This window comes from Lipotes vexillifer, unplaced genomic scaffold, assembly GCF_000442215.2.
Source record: "Lipotes vexillifer unplaced genomic scaffold, Lipotes_vexillifer_v1.1 scaffold1098, whole genome shotgun sequence".
NCBI lineage: Eukaryota > Metazoa > Chordata > Mammalia > Artiodactyla > Lipotidae > Lipotes > Lipotes vexillifer.
In genome coordinates, this window is record NW_006798559.1 from 5,773 (window position 1) to 22,530 (window position 16,758).

Genomic DNA, 16,758 nt, shown 5'->3' on the forward strand with positions numbered 1-16,758 from the left:
CCGGCGCCCGGCTCGGGATGACTCCCCAGCCTGGTGAAGTGGGGCCTCCGCCCAATCAGCGTGGTGCCTGGTCTACAGCTCGGGACCCCAGTCTATGAAATGGTCCCAGTGGAGTCCCAGTGGAGTGGGCTCTGGAACGGGCTCAGGGAATCCTCTCTGGAACTGCATCCCAGCTCAGGAAGACGGGGTTGATCTGGGGAGGAATCATTTATTCATTCAACAAGCACCTGTAGGAGCGCCATTGTCCTGCACTGTGCTAGGCGCAGGAAACGCAGTGAACAGCTGTACAGGGTCTTTGCCACCTTGGTGACTGCAACTCACCCATAACCAAAAAACCGACCACGCCAAAGTTTTGAAACTAAATAAAGTTTATTCACAATAAATATCATGAGTGCACTACCTGCCACTGGAGGGTACATTTTAAAATGGTCAGTTGTATGTTTTGCGAATTTCACCTCAATTAAAAGAGAAAACAGGGCTTCCCTGGTGGCACAGTGGTTGAGAGTCTGCCTGCCAATGCAGGGGACACGGGTTCGTGCCCCGGTCCGGGATGATACCACATGCTGCGGAGCGGCTAGGCCCGTGAGCCATGGCCACTGAGCCTGCGCGTCCGGAGCCTGTGCTCCGCAACGGGAGAGGCCACAACAGTGAGAGGCCCGCGTAACGCTCCCCCCCCCGAAAAAAAAGAGAAAACAGACCCCCATGGAGAAGGTGCTAGCTCTAGCTTTTTCTTTCTTTCCCCTTCACCATGTGGGCAAGTGCAGCCCTGTCCTGATATGACCCGCTTCCTCAGCTGCAGGATGAGGGAGGCTGGTGTGTCTAACCTGTCCAGAGCCTTCCTGAGCTGAGTCTATCCATCCTCAGCCTGCCCTTTCACTGCTGCAGAGAAAGCACCAGCCACCTGTTCTCTATCCCACCCCATACCATCCCAACATCTCAAAGGTGGCCCCTCTTGAGGAAGGTGGTTGGGGGCTTCCCTCTCCCACGTTGAGCCCCATGTGAGCACAGACCCCACCCCCAGCCTGGACAGACTAGGTCCCAATCACCCCAGTTGCTTGGACCTCGAGTCCAGGAGTGGACTGAGAAGAGAGAGGATGGACAGGGTCCTGACAAAGTCTTCCCCCAGGGTCTCTTCTGTGCTTTCCTCCCTTCCTAGTTTTCGGGGCATGATTCCATTTTTTTTTTTTTTGGCCGCACTGCACAGCATGTGGGATCCTAATTCCCTAACCAGGGATCAAACCCACGCCCCTGCATTGAAGTGTGGAGTCTTAACCACTGGACCGCCGGGGAAGTCCCCGGAGCATGATTCTAGAACCTGATTTGCCAGTACTAGTCCCCAGTCCTGTTTCCCAACCCCGCCCCTTCCAGATTCCCTCCCCAAATCAGGTTCTTTTCAATTCTGGAAAGCCTATGGGGGACAGAGATGACATAAACCCTTCCCCCAAACCAAGGCGCACTGGGCACTGGAAAGAGAGACAATGATGGTGGAACCTGGTAGAGAGGAGGGAGGCCCAAAGACAGAGAGGTCCATTGTCCATGGAGGGGAAGGAAGGCCATAGGCCCTGTCCTGTGACACTGACTGTGCCCAGCCACGAGACACGGGTGAGAGATGCTCACCCCCTCAGGACAGCTGAGACCCAGAGGCCCTGCTAAGTTCCAGAAGGACAGGGGCAGACAAAAGACAAATAGAACTCGCAGAACCACAAGAGAAGGAAAAGCAGTTCAGTTCCTCTAACCCCCTCACTCTAAGACTACAACAGGGCCACCAAAGAGAAATGGCAATGATGGGAGGGGTGGGAGGCCCTTAACCAGATTCCTAAATGCTCTGCCCAAGTAGGCTTCATGTCTCGGCTAGACACTTCCAGCAGAAAACTAATAAAGGAAATGGCAGGACCCAGAGGGGACACTTCAGAGTCTTACATACTACCCTAAAGTGCTGGGAAGGTTTTGAATTTTCCATACGCCAAGACCTCCAGAAAATTCCTGTTCTTGAGACCAGTGACAGTGATGGAACAAGGGGAGATAAAGAAAGACAGAGAGTTTCCTTCTTTCTTTTCCAAACATATGCTCTCCACCCCTCCAACAGCTTGGGCCTCCAATGGGAGGATCTCTGCCAGAGGGCGTCCTTGGGGAGAAAAGACATGGAAGGGCCAAAGGCAAAATGGAAAGGGAGAAAGTACCTCACATGCATAGGGATACTGAAAGGTCTTTATTGCCCACTGGCCACCCTCAGTTCCATCAGTTTCCCAGCCATGTGCTGGCCCTTCCGGGTCTCTCCAACCAACTCTGAGGACCCCTGAAACACAGCCACAGCCCAGCTCTCTCCTTCTGGGGACCAAGGTGCTCCCTGGGGCAGACAGTGTGGTAGAGGGGCCCCAGAATGAGGGGCGGGAGGCTGGGGCAGCGTTCCCTGTGGAGAAGTACAGGAGAGAGGGCGCCTCTTGGCACCCACTGTGGAAGGCTGCCCCCAAAGAAGAGGGCAGGGTGGGAGGGGTTCCCTAAGTTACTTAAGGGATGGCACCCGTGGCAAAGAGCACGATGAAGAGGACGATGATAAAAACAATCACGCAGATGAGGACGATCATCTTCACATTCTTCCACCAGAACTTCCGAGCCACCTTCTGCGATGTGGTCTTGAAGTGCTCGGACTGTTGGGAATAAGGCAGAATCACCCAGTGCCTCCAGACGCTGGGATGAGCATACCGAGACCCACACACCATACATCTAAACGTTTAAGTGCTATGTTGAGGTAACAGACTGCTAAATAAAATAGTTCTGTCCTCCTACCTTGACAAATGTACCTTCACAACCATCTGGTGAACCAATTCAAATTTAGAATTCTTGGGCTCCCTCTGGTCCCCTGCCCGCCCCCTTCTCTTCTTACCCCCGCACTGCCATGCACACTGAGGGGCCTCTGACGCATGCTCACACCCAGGGTTGTGAGACTGGCAGCACAACCCACCCTTGGGAGGGCAGACACTAGGGCTGAGGGGAGCAGGCTCCAGGTGGATACATCTCCCTGGTTCCATAACTTCTGGCCACATGAGGACCGCTGAAGCTGGAGGAGGGGCCAGGGCAGTCCAGGGGTTGGAACTGAGGGAAAATGCTCTTCCTCTCCCAACTCGAAGAGCAGAAATTGTTTCCCTGGGCCATGCTTCCCAGCCTGGGCTGTGGAAAGAAACACTAAGTCCCAGGGAGTCAAATGAGCTATGCTCAAGATTACACACAGGACTCAGAAAGCCATGGCCAGTCTCTCTCCATGGACACGGAATCTTAGTCTCCAGCCCTCTGTTGAACTTTAGAGTTACTCCCTCCCTGAGCAGCTGGCTTCAGCCTCTGGCTGGAGGGAGAGAAGAATGAGATCTAGCAAGATGTGTGGGAGATATTATTCCAGCCTTCAGCCAGCAGAGGATCCTGGGATCAAAGACTTTTACTATTCTTCCCAGCTTCTTTTTAAAGCTGGCTCAGCAAAACTCTAACAGTTTTCCACCCCCTGCCTAATAACTCCTGGGGAAGGCCAAAGGCCCTAAGAGGATTTTCTGGAGCCAATATTTTTGTCCTGGGGAAGCCAGGTCCAAATGACTGTCAAGGGCAGCCTTCAAAGGGAAAGTCGATTTCATAGCACAGAAGCCTAAGACAGCACAGGCTGACTGAGCCATCTATCAGTCTCACAAAATGTCTCCATGGGTCCACCCCCGCATCCCCAGCCCCAGTCCTTGAACCCATCCCCTGGACCCCAGTACCAATCAGTGGAGCAGAACAGAATCAGAAGTGGGGATTCAGCTCACAACAATTCCCAACACAGGTAAAAAGGCAGACTTCCCTCCTGATCATTCTGCCACCAAGACCACCAAGCCTCAAGCCCCCAATAATCCTCCTCTCCCCTCTTCCCCTGGCCCCCACTGGGCTCCCCATCATCTCACTGTGGCTTCCAGATCCTCTGTCTTGTTACGGAGATGGTCCAAGTTTTCTCCCCGGGCCAGGATCCGCTCCACATTCTGGGTCATAATATTCTTGACTCCCTCCACTTCACTCTGCAGGTTTCGCACACGGTCACCTCCTCCACCACCACTGGCCTCCTCCTGGGCAGCCACACAGGGGTTAATTAGGCCGAGTGCCGGAGGGACTGAGACTCAGCCTCAGAGGCCAGAGGAGAGGGAGGCCTAAGGTGGACTTAGCTTTTTGTAATGCTTGAACTGTTTGCAAAGAGAACGTTTTCCTTGTAGTACTTGTGTAATCAAAAACAAATGCATTTTTAAGCCCCAGATGGTGAGAGCCATGCTAGGAGACAGACTGGATCCAACTTCTTTGTGGGTTCTCAGGGCACGTGAGACGACAAGAAGCACACCCCCAAAGCCCTCTCCACTGCTTCCTTGTTCCTCGGAGAGGGTCCGAGGAGACCGCTGAGCCAGCACCTCACAAGGCACAGCCCCACCATTACCTGTGAATTCCCAGATCCCACCGGCCCTCATTAAAAATGCCTGTGCCCCTCCCCCCGCAGACCACCCTCGCCTAGCCTAACCCGCCCTCTCTTCAAGACAGCAGCTGGAGAGCTGCTCCGGCCTCCTGGGCAGCCTGAGCCACGGCAACCAGGCTCCAAGTCCCTCACAAGGCCCCACGAGAGACAGCCGTTGGGCCACAAACTTCTGCTTTCCCCACCACTAAGCACCTCGCGCAGGCACCACGCCATTGCCTACTTAAGCAAGTATGAAACATACAAACAGCAGCCTGGGTGTTGGGGGAAATGGAGGGCAAGTCCTCCCTGGCTGATGCCCTCATCCTCAGGCTTTCTGATAAGGTTTTTGAACAGGGAGGGAAAAACACTACTAAGCTCCTCCCTCCCTGACCCACTGGACTTCCAGACACAAGCCAGGGGCGTGGGTCCAAACTAGATTATCACAGAGAACCAACTTCTGACTTTTTTTTTTTTCTTTACAAACCGTCAGCTCTCTTCCTCACGTTTATGGAGAGGGGGCAGATTCCTTGGACTCGACGGAGAGCCAAATTCTTTGGGTTTCTGTACAGGGATAAAGCGAGAGGCAGAGTGGGATTCCTGCCGCTGGGCTGGAATCTGCGCTGGGAACGGCAGGGGCACTGCCCAGGAATGTCACAACACCCGAAGGCCGGAGGGCTGGAAGAGGAGATGAATTAGGATCTCACACTCCCACCGAAGCTCCACTCCTGGCCAGCTCAGGGCTCAGGGGAGGGAGGGGGCAGAGGAGAGCAGGAACACCCGCCCAGGCAGCTCAGACCTATTTGGAGCCCAGCTGTCAAAGAAGAGAGGTCACAGTCAGCGCTGGCCCAGCCCTCAGATTATGCCACCAGCTTTCCTTTGCTGATCCCCAGGCCCCAGCCCCCTCTGGCTGCTCGTGAAATCAGCCCCTTCTTAGTTTCCCGCTCACTCACCATGTTTCCGAGCGGCTCGGGCCTGTCGGCAGCAGGACTCTCGCCTACTCTGTTTCCTCTCGGGCAGCCGTCGGTTCACTTCCTGCTTGTCCAACTTTCAGCCTGCCCCGCCCCCTCGCATCCCGAGCCTCCCCGGCCACACCTCGCGCAGGTTCCCCAGGTAGGCGGGCACTCTCCACTGCCCTCCCAAGTCTCCTGGGAAACCGGGGCTTGGGCTTAAAGCGACAGGGCTCCTCGGCACCACATTTCTTCTAACTTGTCAGGAACAAGAAAAGAACGATCAAGCAGTCCTCCTAGGTTTCCTGATATAGAAAGGGCAGCCGTCTCCTTTTTTTATTTTTATTATTATTATTATTATTTTTTGGCTGCACCACGCGGCATGCCGGGGATCTTAGTTCCCTGACCAGGGATGGAACCCGTGGTCCCTGCAGTGGAAGCGTGGAGACTTAACCACTGGACCGCCAGGGAAGTCCCCCATCTCCTTTTTTTATGTTCTGAGTCTCTCACCCCCAATTCTTAGAGACTGAAATCAACCCTAAGCACCCTGCCAGACCTTGTTCACATGGAAACAGAACACAGATATGAACATTTCTTTCTGGACAACCCTTGTTCCATGTCTGTTTTAGTGCAGAAAGCATTGAAACCCCCAAAGTCTGGAATGCTGTAATCCTGGGCTCTGGTGTTGGAAAGCTGCACATCCTGAGTGAACATTTTCACCTGCCTGGGTTTTGCAAGTGCTGATGCTTACCTCATAGGGTGGTGGTGAGGAGTAAAAGGATAGCACATGCCATGTGCCTAGTACAGTGCCTGGAACAAAGGGCTGCCCACTGCTCCAATCAGGGAATGATGGCTCACCAACCCTCCTTTCCTTCCAGAGTTCAACAATCCTGCACGTCCCTTCCGAGGCCACCATGTCGGTTGGTGAGCCCTATCAGAAACGGTCATTCGACTGCCCTATGGACAAGAGAGAGGGCCCAGGGCAAAGGATTTTTCCACCAACCTGGCTCCAGGCCAGAGAAAATCCACTTTTCCTGGACAGTGTTTATGGAGATAAAAGAACAATAACAGGGACCTGCAGAAAGGAATAAACATTCCTGTCCCATGCCAGAAGTAACAGTTCCAAGAGGGAAATGTCAGCTTCTCTGACAAATGCTTTTTTAAAGAGTCTAATAAATTTTGGACCTCTGTAGCATTTGGAGACCCTTTATTCTCATTTATAATGAAATCTTACTCCCAATTAGATAAGATTATTATCTTTTTCAGTCCTGAATCTTGGGGGACAGGATCAGCCTGCTTTCACAGAGAATGTGGCTGCCCCACTCCTCACCATCCTTAGAAAGGCGACAATGAAGCCAAGCGGAGGTGGCTCAGAATCCTTGATCTATACTTTCATTGTTCAATACAGTAGCCACTGACCACAAATGGCTGTTGAACATGTGATATGTGGCTAGTCTAAACTGAGATGAGATGTAAGAGTAAAACACACAGCAGATTTCAAAGACTTATTATGAGAGAAAGACTATAAATATCTCTTTGGTAATCTTATATATTGATGACATGTTGGAATAATGTTTTGGATCTTTTTTTTCCCCTTTTTAAAAAAATCTGTAACGTGCTTTATTTATTTATTTTTTTGGCCACACAGCATGCGGGATCTTAGTTCCCCCACCAGGGATCGAATCCGTGGCCCCTGCAGTGGAAGCACGGAGCCCTAATCACTGGACTGCCAGGGAATTCCCAAGTGCCTTATTTTTTTATTGAGTTATAGTTGATGTACAATATTATATAAGTTACAGGTGTACAATATAGTGATTCACAATTTTTAAAGGTTATACTCCATTTATAGCTATTATAAAATACTGGCTATATTCCCTGGGTTGTATGATTTATCCTTTTAGCTTATTTTATACATAGTAGCTTGCACCTCTTAATCCCCTACCCCTAAATTGCCACTCCCCCCCGCTCTCCCCACTGGTAACCACTAGTTTGCCCTCTATATCTGTGAGTCTGCTTCTTTTTTGTTATATTCAGTAGTTTGTTGTACTTTTTTGATTCCACATGTAAGTGATATCATACAGCAGGAGTCCCCAACCTTTTTGGCACCAGGGATGGGTTTCGTGGAAGACAATTTTTCCACGGACGGGGGTTGGGTGGTGGGAGGGATGGTTCAGGCGGTAATGCAAGTGATGGGGAGCGGTGGGGAGTGGTGGGGAGCGGTGGGGAGTGGTGGGGAGCAATGGGGAGCGGTGGGGAGCAGCAGATGAAGCTTCACTCACTTGTCTGCCGCTTACCTCCTGCTGTGCAGCCCAGTTCCTAACAGGATGTGGACTGGTACCAGTCCGAGGACCGGGGGTTGGGGACCCCTGTCAGACAGTATTTGTCTTCCTCTCTCTGACTTATTTCACTAGGCATAATACCCTTGAGGTCTGCTCATGTTGTTGCAAAAGGCAAAATTTCACTCTATTTTATGGCTGAGTAGTATTCCATTGTATATATATACCACATCTTCTTTACCCATTTGTCTGTTGATAGACACTTAGCATATATTGTTGAATAAAAAAATATTGATAAAATTAATTTCACCTGTTTCTCTTCTCGTTTAATTTGGCTAATAGAAAATTTTAATTACCAACATGGCTCAAATTACATTTCTATTAGATATACTGATCTGTACCTTAATATTTATGTGACGTTGGACAGATTGATGTAACATATCTAAGCCTCAGTTACCTCCATTGTCTATGCCTGGTACTTTAAAAACCCTCAGTAAATGGTGGCTTTTGTGATTACTATTACTAAGAATTCCAGATGCTAAGTGAATTTTGGTGGTTAAGGGAACATGAGGGGTGCCAAGAAACAAAGGGCCAGAGTAGGAAGTTTGTGGGGAGCAGGAGGAAATGACAGAGGATTCCCAGGGAGGGAAGGAAAGTTCCAACAGCTGAGGAGTTACTGGGGTCTGGTATGCCACTGCAAGCCTTGGACATACGCTGGTGTCCCTGAGGGAGATGACCCTTGGCCTAGACCCAGCAACCATCAGGGAGATTCCGAAGTGCCCACAGTTGGGCCTGTGACCTGTCTGTCCTCATCTTCACCATACAGAATTGCCGCAGGCTTGGCCTCACCTGTACAAACATTACAGTGTTACGCTTTGTCAGAAGACCATCTGGGAGTTCCCTGTTGACCTAGTGGTTAGGATTCTGGGCTTTCACGACCGTGGCCCAGGTTCAAACCCTGGTCAGGGAACGGAGATCCCACAAGCCGCAAGGCGTGGCCAATAAAAGGAGAAAATTAAGAAGGAAAAGAGACCATCTGGCTATAACACCCTCACAAGGTGAGACATTCAGTAAGGCACCAAACAATACGCTATGAGCAGAAATGGTGCTGTGGTCAGGGAACAAGAGAAAAAAAGTCACTGATTACTTTACAGTCAAGGAAGGCTCTATCCCAGGAGAAGGGGAGTGTCAGTCACTTTGTAAGGAAAAGATGCTACACGGTAGGAGTTGCGACCAAAGAAGCAATCGGGGTGTGACGAAGAGTGTTCTCAGTCCCTGCGCGATCAGAAGATTTGGGCATCAGCTCTATGGCTCCCTGTCTGTGCTGTCTTAGGCAAGTTTCCCTCTGGGAGTTTTGGTTTCCTCATCTGCAAAATGGGAATAAGAATGAAAGCTATTTTGCGGGGTTATTATCAGGATTAAATGGTATGGGTATATATTTCTGCTAAAGCACATTACAAATGAAAAAGGAGACTAATAAAACAAATGGAATGAGAAAATAGGGGGAAAGGAATATGAACATCTTGCAAAGCAACCAGGCCAACTTTGTGGTACACTGGCATATATCCCAGTCTCATTTATGGCCCAAGGGGGCAGTTGACTCCTGTACCTCTCTGGGAAAAGGCTAGCGAACAAGAAGAAAGCACGTTCAGGAGGCTCAGTTGGAATTGCTCCCTGAAAGATCATAAAGCTCTCCCCACTGCCAAGGCCTCTTTTGTCTCCAAAACCCTCTTTATAGACTGTTAACACCACTGGCCACCCCATCTGTGACACAGTCACCCCCATCTCTCCCAGTGTGCTCTTCCTTTCTGACCGTGACCTTAGAACCCAAAGGTTCTGCCCTTGGCCATCTTCTGACTAAGCACTCTCTCCTAGAGCAACCGTTCTCTATGGGGTTGATTTTGCCCTCCAGGGGATATTTGACAATGTCTGGAGATATTTTTGTTTGACACAACTGGTGGCGGAGGTGTGCTACTGGCACCTAGTGGGTAGAGGCCAAAGATGCTAAACTTCCTACAATGCCAAGGACAGCCCCTCCCCCCACTTCACCCATCCCCCCAACGACAAAGAATATGCAGACCAAATGTCAATACTGCCAAGGTTGAGAAACACTGCTCTGCCTCTGGAAGTGCAATCAATGCCTTTACACTTTCAACAGCCATTTATGGATGATCCCCAAATCTGTACATTTCTGTCAGTTGCCACTGCTTCCTCTCCAACACCCTGGTCAGTCCACAGACACATCCGACAGCCAACCCAAACCCTTTATCTTTTCCCCATGTTCCTCCTCCTGGATAGTACTCCCATTCTATCAGTGTCCCAAGTTAGGAACCCCTAAGCCATCCTACACACACAACGGAACATCACTAAGTCTTGGTCATGTCTCTCAAATCCACCCCCTCCTTTCCATATCAGCTTGTGCTTCCTAGGTAATGCCGGGCATTATCTCTTCTCTGAACAATTCCAGCCACCTCCAAACTGACCTTTCTTTTCCCATCCATTCCTCCTGGGGTTACATGTTATCTTCCCAAAACACTGATTTGAGTGTGCTGCACCTCCAGAGTAGAGCCCAAACTCATTAGCTTGGCATTCCAAGATTGCTGTCAACCTGCTTTTTGAAGCTTATCTCTCATGAGACTCACCTCCCAGCCCCCCAGTCATACTAAATTACTCGCTCTTCCCGTAACACACCATCCCCTTTTATACCTTTGCTCAAGTGGACTTGTCTCATGAAGAGTGAATATCCTCCTTCATTCATCACTGCCTATGGCAAGTCTATTCATATTTGAGACATTGCTTCCATGAAGTCTTCCAGATTTCCCCACTGAAGTTAAAGTCTTCCTTTTCTGATCGCCATCACACTGTATCTTTTATAGAGCCTATAATATGCTTTGCCATTAACTACATACACGTTTGACTCCTCTGAGACTCTAAGCTCTGTGAAGGCAGGGGCTGTGTTTTTACTTTGGTACCCCTTGTAGAAAATAACATATATCCTGCACATAGTAGGCACTCACTAAATGTTTAGGGTATTGAATTGAGAGATCTGAAAGAGGGCTTCTTTCTCCACAGTGCAGACAGAAAGAGAATTTTTATTAGAAGAGAACCATGAACAAATTCCTTTTGTAAATTTTGGACTATTTTATGGATAAATGAATGTCTGATGCCATGAGTCTCTGTATATTGGTCCTGAAAGGATAAACTGGAAATCAACGCCTTGAACAAAAACAAGTTAAAATCATGGGATGGAAAGGTGAAGGGTTAGCACAGCTCATTTACTAGCTGTAGTTCTCTTACACAGAACGCTCTCGGTTCACCCAAGACTATTGAGAACTTTTGATTTCCCTCTCTCCTCTCAAAATTTTACTCATCCTTAAAGGCCCAAGTTTTCAAAAAAACTTTCCTGATTTCTCCAGTCATAATTCATTTCTTCCTCAGTGCTCCCGTAGCACGTTGAACCTCACTTAATACTTATGACTTCCTACATTCTATTATTATTTTATTATTTCTATATATTTTTATTATTATACTTCTATAGGACAGAGGCCACAACTTAATCATTTCTGTTTCCTCCTCTGTAACTTGTCCGGTTCTTGGCACATAACAGACCATCAACACTGAACTTAATGGAACCATCTAATTTTGAGTGATCCTGGAAGATCTAGCCCAAACTTCCCAACCCACACTGTATTCATTTGGACTGGGATTTGACAGTGGATTAAGAGATCCATCCCCTAAATAGATCTATGGCTTCCAAAGTGACTTGGCCCGCCTTGCCTATTAGGATGAACTAGAAGTGGGCCAGACCCTCAACAGCAGGAACACTCGTTAGCCCAGTAATTCCACCTGCCAAACACAACTGTGCCCAATAAACTCTACTTTTACATCTACCCCTGCGGCTTTTTCCCTTTAGGATAGTGGTTGTCAGCACATGGTCCATGAACCCCTGGAATCATTAGGGACAAAACTACTATAATAATACTGAGATGTTATTTGCCTTTTTAACTGTGTTGACATTTGCACTGATGATGCAAAAAGCAATGGTGGCAAAACTGCTGGCAACTTAGCAGGAGTGAGACAGTGGCACCAAATTGTAGGAGTCATTGCATTCCTTCCTGCCATGCGTTTGCAATTTAAAAAAAAATGCCAGTGTGCAGCCTAAAAAAAAAGTAAAAATAGAAAATAAAATACCAGTGTCAATTAAGAACATCCTTAATTAAGAAGTACAAATTAATAATTTTATAAACTCTTGACACTGGAATACAGATCTTTTTACTATTTTGTGTGAAGAAATGGGAAATATGCATACAATGCTTCTGCATACCCAAATACGATGTTTCATAGTTTCTAAGAAAAAGCACTTGTGCAATGAAACTGTGAGCTCAACTCACCTTTGTTTGTTTTCAAATTAATAGACTTTATTTTTTTGAGTAGTACGGACAGTTCCCATACACCCCTCATGCTCTCCCTGTTTCTCCTATTACTAACATCTTGTATTAGTGCAGTATATTTGTTACAACTGATAAGCTAAGAGTGATATTAATAACAAAGTTCATGGTTTGCATTAGGGTTCATTCATTATATTATACATTCTATGGGTTTTGACAAATATATAATGACATGAACTCACCACGACACCATTAGAGTATCATACAGAATAGTTTCACCCTTCTAAAAATCCTCTGCTACATTCTTCTCTCCCTTCCTCCCCCCCAATGCCTGGCAACCACCAATCTTTTTGCTATCTCCATAGTTTTGCCTTTTGCAGGTTATCACACAGTATGTAGCCATTTCAGATTGGTTTCTTTCAGTTAGCAATATGCACTTAAACTTCCTTCATGTCTTTTTGTGGCTTAATAGCTCATTTCATTTTATCACTGCATATTCCATCATATGGATGTGCTAGTTTATTTCACCCATTCACCTATTGAAGGACATTTTGGTTGCTTTCAAGTTTGGGCAATTATAAATAATGCTGCTGTACATTCATGTGCAGGTTTTGTGTGGGCATCAGTTTTCAACTCATTTGGGTAAATAACCAAGGAGCACAATTGCTGGATCATATGGTAAGAGTATGTGGAGTCTTGTAAGAAACTGCCAAAACTGTCTTCCAATGTGGCTGTACCATTTTGCAGTCCCACGAGTAATGGAAGCAGAGTTCCTGTTGCTCCACATTAAGAGGCTCCGCATTTAAAAGAGCTGTGTAACTCAGTGAACCAATGTTTTCCAAATGACCATGCATATTTTACAAAATCATGCGTGAGTAAAAGGTCCATTCAAAGCGCAAGATATACCAATGATTTTAATGTAATAGAGCATAAAGTTCATTATATGATTTCCAATTTCACATCTGACTAACCTTTAAAAAACGACTACTTGTAAGTTTTGGTGTGGTACAGAAGAATATCCAGTTATCTAACAGGCTATTAAAATGCTTCTCTTTTTTCCAACTAAGTATCGGTAAGGCCAGGTTTCCTTCACATACTTCAATCAACACCATTTCACAACAGATGGAATGCAGAAGCAGATATGAGAATCCAGCTTTCTTCAATGAAGCCAAACATTAAAGAGATTTGCCTTTTAAATAACACTATTCTCATGTATTTTCTTGGTGTAGAAAATATACTTTTTCTCTTAAAAAGGTTATTTATATAAACATGTAATGGGTTTCTTACTGTTTTCTTTTAGTGAATCAATACATATTTTAAACATTTCTCAGTGTAAATTTCCAGTACGGTAAATATGGGAAAATATAACCCATTATAAACAAAAGCTCTTTAGGGTTCTCCATAATGTGTGTAGCAGTGTAGAGGGGTTCTGAGACTAAAAACTGTGAGAACCTCTGGTCTAAGATGCCTTCCTCTGATCCCGCTGGTCAATCCCAGTGCAGAGAATTAGATGTTACAATGCTGTTCAAGATTCACCTCTCTAAGACTTTCCTTGATCGAGCACTCTATTCATTGCCCCTACTCTGCATACCCTCTGCAGCTATGTTGTTCCGGTTTCCCCTGCTGCTTTCAAACCTCTGGTTCCTGGCAGGTACTGGAAGAGAGAATAAAGAAACTTGCACACAGTCTCTAGACCGGAGCAGCCCTTCCAGGTGCGTCCTAATTCGGCGGGAACCTCTCTGGGAAGAGTCTGACATTTGCGCTCGCGCTGCTCACGTCTGGAGAGGCCTAATGGGTGCGGGGAGTGACCCAGGGAAGCTGCGGGCTCTCGGAGTCTTCTTAGGTTGAAAGCGCGGAGAGGGATCGGGAGGCCTCAGGGAAGAGACTGGTCAATCGGTAGAAGAGAGGCAGGTCCGGTGACATCTTCGGTCCTCCTTGGTCACCGGGGAGGCCGGGGCCTGACCACGCCCCCTCGCGGCCGCTTCGCCCCGCCCCAAGGCTCCTCGCTCCGCCCTCTGCCGCCCAGCAGGGAGCCCGGCGCGGCCGACTAGGGCTCTTCACGACAGTCCCGGCACTTTCCGGCCGGCCTCGCGGGTGCTGCTGTGTCGGGGAGGCGGGACTTAGGGGAGTTTTCCCTCGCGACGCCACCTACTCGGACGCTGTCGCTGTGGCCGACCTACCTCCCCGAGGCCATGGCGGTGTCTGCTCGGTCTGCGCGGTCCCCGCCCGACTCAGGTAGGGTCAGAGCCCCGCCTTGTGGCGGATAGAGAGGGGCGCGGGTTTCAGAGGGGTGGGGGTCGGAGGGCTTCCCTGTGGGACCTGGGGAAGGGAGCCTCCGATGGGAAGGAGCCGTAGAGAGAGATTGCAGTCTTCGGCTTCGGGGTGGTGATGACATTCAGGACACTTTGCGGCTAGAGGGCTGCTGTCTGAGAAAGGTTCTGGGGCATTGGGGGATCCTGGAGGAGGGGCTGCACTGCAGGGATGTTTCGGGTAGTCAGAGATCAGTGGGAGAATCCAGGTAGGCAGAAGACCTGGGCCTGTGATTTCTGTGATTTGAGGAGGAGCCTATTTTAAAGCATCTCCATTCCCATACGCGCACCCACAACTTTCTCCATTTATCGGTTGCAGATAAAGTACAGAAAGATAAGGCTGGACAGACCTCAGGGCGCCGTCAGGGCAGCCGAATGGGGAAGCTCTTGGGTTTTGAGTGGACAGATGTGTCCAGCTGGGGGAAGCTGGTGACCCTGCTGAATAGACCAACGGATCCTGCAAGCCTGGCAGTCTTCCGTTTTCTCTTTGGTAAGTCCAGTTTCTGGGAGGGGCCAGTGTGGTTGGGGGTGGGAAAATGACAATTGTCCCTTGTCCATTTCTTGGATACTTACTTGCTTAGTGGACTTACCTTCCTTTTCCTAAGAGCTGAAGTTACTGATATCCTGGAAGAGGTCGTTGTGACCCAGTTTTGTCTCCGATTAGGGTTTGGAGACCAGAAATGCTTTGGTCTGAGGCTATAGGAAATATAGAGGTAGAGAAACAGGAACCCATTTTATTTGTGGCATGAAGTTGCCCAGTAAGTATGCTAAGGACTAGACTTCAGAGAAATGGCAGGGGTGACAGGGCAGACATTTAGGCTGTGACTCCCTAATCCAAATCTTTCTAACTCATAGGCCACAGCATGTATGTTTGGAATGGGTTACAGATATGCTGAGATATTACTCCCTGTGCTTCTCAACGGGGAGTGAGTTTGCTCTCCAGGGGACATTTGGCAATGTCTGTAGACATTTGTATTTGTCACATCTTGGGGGTGGGAGGGAAGGGGAATAGGTGGTTACTGGCATCTACACAGAAGCCAGGGATGCTGCTTCATGACCTATGAACCACACGATAGCCCTCCCAGCAAATAATTAACCAGACCAAACTGGATAGTCCTGGGGTTGAGAAATCTTGCCTTAACTGGAGATGCCTTCCTGGCCTGAGTACCCCTTCTGTTTACCCCAGTGTGCTGGCCAGACACTGCTCTGCCAGGTGTGCCAGGAAGTAAAAGAGGTTGAGGAGGGCGTCCCTGGTGGCGCAGTGGTTGAGAGTCCGCCTGCCAATGCAGGGGACACGGGTTCGTGCCCGGTCCGGGAAGATCCCACATGCCACGGAGCGGCTGGGCCCGTGAGCCATGGCTGCTGAGCCTGCGCGTCCGGAGCCTGTGCTCTGCAATGGGAGAGGCCACAACAGTGAGAGACCCACATACCGCAAAAAAAGAAAAAAAAAAAAAAGGGGGTTGAGGAGCACCACCCCAGAGCACTTTCTGTAGCCAGTAGGGCAGACCTTTACAAATATTACTATCAAAACCTGAACAGCTTTGATCGCATTTTGTACACTTCTTTCATTTAATCTTCTCTGAAACCCTGCAAAATATTATGAGCCCCCTTTCACAAATGGGGAATTGGCTCAGTGAGGTGCAGTGGCTGTCTGAGATCACACAACTGGCATAACGCCTAGCACAGAGTAGGCGCTCTGTGATTATTGTTGAATGAATTCTTTCCGGGGTTTGGAAAGAAGTCTGACCCTGGAGCTGGGTGTGCTCGACTGTATTCCAGCGTGTTCCACGGCTCGCTCTGCTAAGGCCTGATGGCCCCCTCCCCCTCTGCCTTCTCAGGGCTGATGATGGTGCTGGACATTCCCCAGGAGCGGGGGCTCAGCTCCCTGGACCGAAGATACCTGGATGGGCTGGAGGTGTGCCGCTTCCCGTTGCTGGACGCCCTGCAGCCACTGCCACTTGACTGGATGTATCTGGTCTACACCATCATGTTTCTGGGTGAGGGAAACTGTAGGAGAGATGGGAGTATTGACTGGCCTACCCAAAACCCAGAAATACAAAGCATGCTGGTGAATGACCAAGGTCTTGGGTTTCTTATTTCACTTCCTCTGTGACTTATAATTTCATCCTGCTGACCTGTGTGTCATCTGAGCTGTGACCCCGTAACTCTGTTTAAAATGTTGAAATAACATTTAATTGAAATTTATTTTCACCTGGTTATAAAATGTCTGATGACCTTTCCTAATCCTACCCACAGCCTGTCCCAGGGGAGCTGGGCCTGTAGAGCCCCTCTGACCTTTTAATCCTCTCCCCCACAAATCCCAGGGGCACTGGGCATGATGCTGGGCCTGTGCTACCGGATAAGCTGTGTGTTATTCCTGCT

The 16,758-nt window shown here is 48.7% G+C and overlaps 2 protein-coding genes across 2 annotated transcripts in view; one reads left to right on the forward strand and one right to left on the reverse strand.

Annotated features, from left to right (window-relative positions):
- Positions 1 to 2,192: 2,192 nt before the first annotated feature.
- VAMP8 (vesicle associated membrane protein 8) lies at positions 2,193 to 5,462 on the reverse strand. The gene is made up of 3 exons (XM_007470586.1): positions 5,407 to 5,462; positions 3,924 to 4,079; positions 2,193 to 2,648 (listed from the first exon to the last, which is right to left on the reverse strand). The coding sequence occupies exons 1-3, from the start codon at positions 5,407 to 5,409 to the stop codon at positions 2,508 to 2,510; spliced, it is 300 nt and encodes a 99-aa protein (XP_007470648.1). The 5' UTR covers positions 5,410 to 5,462; the 3' UTR covers positions 2,193 to 2,507.
- Positions 5,463 to 8,329: 2,867 nt separating this feature from the next.
- Positions 8,330 to 16,758, forward strand: part of GGCX (gamma-glutamyl carboxylase) — a 17,045-nt gene continuing 8,616 nt past the window's right edge. The window contains 5 exon segments of the mRNA XM_007470587.1: positions 8,330 to 8,334; positions 14,197 to 14,302; positions 14,696 to 14,866; positions 16,215 to 16,373; positions 16,701 to 16,758. The exon segment at positions 16,701 to 16,758 is cut by the window's right edge and continues 1 nt beyond it. Of these exon segments, the coding sequence (XP_007470649.1) occupies positions 14,260 to 14,302; positions 14,696 to 14,866; positions 16,215 to 16,373; positions 16,701 to 16,758 (431 nt within the window). The 5' untranslated portion in view covers positions 8,330 to 8,334; positions 14,197 to 14,259.

What these genes read in the sequence shown, in the direction of transcription:
- VAMP8 (XM_007470586.1), bottom strand. An exon ending in CAGAGGATCTGGAAGCCACA is followed by an intron (nt 2,649 to 3,923) that starts GTGAGATGATGG and finishes TATTCCCAACAG; the next exon opens with TCCGAGCACTTCAAGACCAC.